The 6,000-nt window shown below is 39.3% G+C and overlaps 1 protein-coding gene and 1 non-coding gene across 2 annotated transcripts; one reads left to right on the top strand and one right to left on the bottom strand.

Moving 5' to 3' along the window:
- Positions 1–824: 824 nt before the first annotated feature.
- LOC133814955 (uncharacterized) lies at positions 825–4,243 on the bottom strand. The gene is made up of 4 exons (XM_062247856.1): positions 3,860–4,243; positions 3,221–3,793; positions 1,721–1,753; positions 825–1,382 (listed from the first exon to the last, which is right to left on the bottom strand). Exons 1-4 carry the CDS (start codon positions 4,241–4,243, stop codon positions 825–827), a joined length of 1,548 nt encoding a protein of 515 aa, XP_062103840.1.
- A 630-nt stretch (positions 4,244–4,873) lies between these two features.
- Positions 4,874–4,981, top strand: LOC133820554 (small nucleolar RNA R71). Its single transcript, XR_009886960.1, has one exon. It is a non-coding gene; the product is annotated as a small nucleolar RNA R71 (small nucleolar RNA).
- The last annotated feature ends 1,019 nt before the right edge of the window (positions 4,982–6,000 follow it).

Raw genomic sequence — 6,000 nt, 5'->3', positions numbered from 1 at the left:
AACACCTGGAAGATGACAATATCCAAGGGAAGATAGTTGAAATAGCCTGATAACACAAAACAAAAACAAGCGAAAAACAAAAACACACAAAAATGAAAGAAAACAAAAAAATAATAATAAAATAAGTAAAAGAAACAAACCACTCATAGTGTATAAACAGGATCCTCAAGAAGGACCTCTTCAACATGACTCACACTCTCAATGTAATGCTTCAACCTCTGGCCATTGACTCTAAAAATTCTCCCATCGGTTGTGTCCTCGACCTCAACAGAACCGTTGGGAAAAACTTATTTCACCACAAATGGACCAATCCACCGCGATCTCAACTTACCTGGGTGGAAATGCAACCGAGAATCATATAGATGCAACTTTTGATTCACCTCAAAATGCTTTCGCAGGATCTGTTTATCATGAGCAGCTTTCATTTTCGCCTTTTAGATCCTGGGATTATCATATGCCTCATTTCTCAACTCCTCAATTTCTGACAGCTGGAGTTTACGAATAATGCTTGCAGCACTAAGATCAAAATTAAGGGCTTTGACAGCCCAATATGCCTTATGCTCAAGTTCAACAGGCAAATGACAAGCTTTGCCATAAACAAGCCAATAGGGAGACCTCCCAAGAGGGGATTTGAAAGCAGTACGATATGCCCAGAGTGCGTCAAGAAGATGAGAAGACCAAACTTTTCGGTCAAGATTTACCGTTTTTTCCAGAATTTTTTTTATCTCCCTATTGGCTAACTCCGCTTGCCCATTGGTTTGCGGATGATAGGAATTAGCAACCTTATGAAGTACACCATTTTTGCGCATGAGAGCCTCAAAAGACTAATTGCAAAAATGAGTGCCTTGATCACTAATGATGGCATGAGGCGTACCGAACCTTGACAAAATATTCTCTTTCAAGAACTTGGTAACTGTTGCATTATCGTTGGTTCGACAGGGTACAACCTCGACCCATTTGGAAACATAATCCAAAACAAGGAGAATGTAAATGTAACTAGAAGAAGATGGAAATGGTCCCATAAAATCTATGCCCCAACAATCAAATATCTCAATCACAAGAATTGGGTTCAAAGGCATCATATGATGGCGGGACAAAGAACCTAACTTCTGGCACCTCACACATGAACGAAAAAATTCATTGGTGTCTTTGAACAAAGTGGGCCAATAAAGACCACACTGTAAGATTTTTGCAGCAGTTTTCTTCACAGAGAAGTGACCACCACAAGCATCATTATGACAAAAGATCAGAACACTAGACACCTCATCATCAGGGATGCATCTCCGCATGATTTGGTTAGGGAAATACTTGAACAAGTATGGATCATCCCAATATAAATTGCGCACCTCTACCAGAAACTTCCGTCTGTCTTGTGAACTCCACTTAGAAGGAAGTTCACCTGTTACTAAGTAGTTAACAATATGTGCATACCATGGTTACTTAGTAACAACAAGCAGTTATTCATCAGGGAAATCATCATGAATAGGTGGACCATCAGCGGAATAACTGAATTCAAGTCGGGATAAGTGATCTGCCACGACATTTTCAACATCTTCTTTTCTTTGATTGTGATGTCAAATTCTTGCAATAAAAGGATCCACCATATTAAGCGCGCCTTAGCATCCTTTTTGGAAAGGAGATATTTAAGGGCAGAATGATCTGTAAAGACTGTAATAGGTGAGCCAATCAAGTATGCTCAGAATTTTTCAAGAGCAAAGACAATGGCAAGCAACTCTTTTTCAGTAGTGGAATAGTTCATTTGAGCACTATTAAGAGTTTAACTTGCATAGTAGACAACAAAAGGTTTCCCCTCCCTTCGTTGTCCCAAAACAGCTCCTACAGCAAAATTGCTTGCGTCACACATGATTTCAAAAGGTAAATCCCAATCAGGTGACTGCATAATAGAGGCGGAGGTCAATTTTGCAACAAGTGTTCGAAAGGCATCCTCACACTTAGGCGTCCACTCAAAAGTAGCATCTTTGGCTAAGAGGTTACATAGCAGACGAGAAATCGCTGAAAAGTTTTGAATGAACCTCTTATAAAAACCAACATGCCCAAGAAAGGATCTGACATCTTTGACGGTTTTTGGAGTGGGCAAATTAGAAATGAGATCAATCTTAGATTGATAAACCTCATTTCCTCTTTCAGAGACAATGTGTCCCAAGACTATGCCTGAAGATACCATGAAATGACATTTTTCCCAATTGAGCACAAGACCTTTCTCAATACATCGTGTCAAAACAGCTTCTAAATTAAGAAGACGTGCGTCAAAAGAGTTTCCAAAGACTGTTAAATCATCCATGAATACTTCCATACATTTTTCAACCATGTCACTGAAAATACTCATCATGCACCTTTGGAAGGTGGCTGGTGCATTACACAGTCCAAATGGCATACGCTGAAAAGCATAAGTACCAAAAGGACATGTGAAAGTGGTCTTATCTTGATCCTCCATTGCAATCTCAATTTGATAATAGCCTGAATAGCCATCAAGAAAGCAATAAAAAGGATGACCAGCCACGCATTCAAGGATTTGGTCGATGAATGGAAGTGGGAAATGACCTTTGCCGGTGGCAGAATTCAATTTTCGATAGTCAATGCACATACGCCAACCCGTCACAGTTCTTGTGGGGACAAGGGCCCCTTTCTCATTTTCAACAACATTTACACCCGACTTTTTAGGCACTACCTGAGTTGGACTAACCCATTTGCTATCAACCACTGGATAAATGATGTCAGCATCTAGAAGAATCAACACTTCATTTTTCACAACTTCTTCCATTGTGGGGTTCAGTCTTCTTTGAGGATCTCTTCGAGGGATTTCCCCAACCTCCAGATTGATTCGATGGGAGCAAATTAAAGGGATAATGCCTTTAATATCAGCGATCGTCCAACCTAATGCAGATTTAAGCTTTTGCAGTAGCTTAATTTCTTGTGAAGGATCAAGTTTGGACGAAATGATAACAGGAAAGGTATCACCATCTCCCAAGAAGACATGTTTTAAACCCTCAGGTAGTTGGGCTAACTTAACAATAGGAACCTCTTCAGCAGAAGGTTTTGGCTTTTCCCTTTCACTATGTAGCTCTTCAAAGCGAGGTTGCCAAAACTTTGTTCTTCCGTTTTGTGAGTCTTTGTAACAAGAAATTTCATTAATTGACTCATCAAAACCAAAACTTTCAGAAAAAGAGAGGAGTTCATCAGAATTTCCTTGCAATTGAATCTCCTCAGGAATGAGTGTGTCAATTAGAAATGTCTGATAACACTCATCATCATCACGTGGTTGCTTTGCAACATGAAAAATATTGACCTCGAGAGTCATATTCCCAAAAGATATTTGCATGAGACCATTCCTACAGTTAATAAGGGCATTAGTTGTAGCAAGGAAAGGTCTTCCAAGTATGATAGGGATTTTTGACTTCATGTTAACCACAAATTGAGTATCTAGAATGAGAAATTCAACGGGGTAATAGAATTTGTCAACTTGAACAAGAACATCCTCAACAATACCCCGAGGCTTCTTAATAGAACGATCAGCCAGCTGTAAGACTACAGAAGTAGGCTTGATTTCACCAAGACCAAGTTGCAAGTAGACAGAATAAGGCATGAGATTGACACTCGCTCCTAAGTCTAGCAAGGCTTGGCTGAATTCATGAGTCCCAATTTGACAGGAAATGGTGGGACAACCAGGATCTTTGTATTTTGGCGGTGTCTTTTGTTCAATTACCGCACTAACTTGCTCAGTCAAGAAAGCAGTCTTCTTGACATGATGCTTCCTTTTTACAGTGCAAATATCCTTGATGATTTTAGCATAAGCTGACACTTATTTGATGATGTGAAGCAAAGGAAGATTTATCTTCACTTGTGTCAAGTGCTCAAGGATTTCTCCTCGATTTTCAGGAATTTTCCCAGCAGGTCTTAGAGCCTGGGGAAATGGAACTTTTGTAGAAGCATTGGATGGCACACTTTCAGAGACAACATTTGGAAATTTTAAAGTAGTATTTGGTATTGGTGGATCTTCCAAAGCTTTACCACTTTTAGTTATGATGTCATTAGCCTCCTTAACGTTTTGATCGTTAGAGTTCGAGGTTTGAGCCATATGTTGCCCTTGTGTATTGAATTGAGGTTGAGAAGGAAGTTTGCCTCTTTCAGAATTAACCAAGGATCCAGCCAGTTTTGAAAATTGACTTTCCATTTCCTTGATTTCTTCCATCATTTGACGATTTATTTTGGCTTGCTCCTCCATGAATGAATGAAGGGTGTTCTCAAGAGAACTCCTTTAAGGAGGAGCATTGTATTGAGGAGCAGGTTGAGCTTTTGATGGTTGAGACTGGTGCTCATTTCTCCATTGCCCTCCAGAAGATTGTGCTTGTTTGGGATCTCTCCAGCTAAAATTTGGGTGGTTTCTCCAACCAGGGTTGTATGTATGAGAGCATGGCTTATTATAGGCCCCTAAGGCATTACATTGCTCTTCATAAACCCCCTCATTTCCCTAAAAGCTAAGCAGTCCTTAGCTAAATGATCCATTCCTCCACACACAAAACATGGCTCATGTGTTTCTGCTTGGGCAACCATATGAAGTCCTTGCCCACCTTTTGTCTTAAATGCCTTAAGCTGCTTTGTTAAGGACTCAACTTGGGCTTTGAGGCTGTCCTCCTCCCTTAATTGGTAAATTCCTACTGGTCGATTTTGGTTAGTGCTTTCGGTAGCACTTGGACCAGTCCAGGTATGAGATTTTTCTGCAAGCTCATTGAGATATTCCAAGGCTTCTTCAGGATCTTTCTGAAGGAATTCACCATTGCACATTATTTCTACAAACTGGCATTCACGAATAGTGAGGCCTTCATAGAAATAGCTGACTAGGGGCCATTTTTCATAGCCATGGTGGGGACAAAGAGTTAAAAGTTCCTTAAAACTTTCCCAGACTTGATAGAGAGTTTCATTGTCTTTTTGGGAAAAAGTATAAATCTATCTTTTTAAGCCATTGGTCTTGTTGTTAGGGAAGTATTTGTGGAAGAATGACGATGTCATTTCATCCCATGTTCCAATAGACCTTGGTCTCAGAGAGTATAACCAGCTTTTAGCCTTATCCTTCAAAGATAAGGGAAAAAACTTCAATCGTACAGTATCCACGATATTAGCTTGGTTATAGAAAGTGGCTACCACCTCCTCAAATTCCCTAATATGCACATAAGGATATTCATTTTCTAAACCTTGGAAATTTGGCAAGAGTTGAATCATGCCAGGTTTAAATTCAAAGTTGGGCATATTAGGTGGAAAGATGATACAAGAAGGGGTAGGAGTACGAGTAGGATGGAGATCGTCATTCAGACTTCTCTGCTGAATTTCCTCATGATGAGCCATTGCGAAAGGATTATGAGCAATTGTTGAGGTGGGAGAAGAAATGTTGGATGTATCAGAAGAATTATCACTAGGGGTGTCGGGTCTCCTAACAAATCTCCCTAGTTCATCTCTATGACTATTCATCCACTTTAAAAAATGAGACCTTTTTTTTTTACTTGTTCCTTGGTAAATTTGGATAATTTGAAATGATCTCACATGCCTCACCAGAACTCCCCGAGGTTACTAGATGAGTATGAAAAATCACAATTCAATTTCAACCAAATGACCAATAAGTAAATAATTTACTTATTTTGAAAGAACAAGCTTGGTTTTTTTGTTTTTAATAGTAACAAGTTCAAAAATGTAATAATACAAGGGCATACACAAGAAATATTCTCAGGCCAATTGGGAAGGTTGCCAAGGTACCGCTTCGTCCCACACTTTCCTAGACAGAACCAAGGTTCCCAGGAAAGTGTAGAGGGTACTCTATCATAAACCTTCAAAGCCAATCTTTCTAGACAGAATACTCTCAGTTTTTACCACTTGTAGCATTACACTATTGTTGCCAATACTAAAAGTTTTATGCTAAAATTTTATGATTTTTTTTTTAAACAAGAGTTGAAGAGGAAGAACTTAAATTAAAGCTAATCTAAAACCTAG

The sequence above is a fragment of the Humulus lupulus genome, chromosome 2, assembly GCF_963169125.1.
Source record: "Humulus lupulus chromosome 2, drHumLupu1.1, whole genome shotgun sequence".
Taxonomy (NCBI): Eukaryota; Viridiplantae; Streptophyta; class Magnoliopsida; order Rosales; family Cannabaceae; genus Humulus; species Humulus lupulus.
This window is presented reverse-complemented; position numbering and strand designations above follow the sequence as displayed.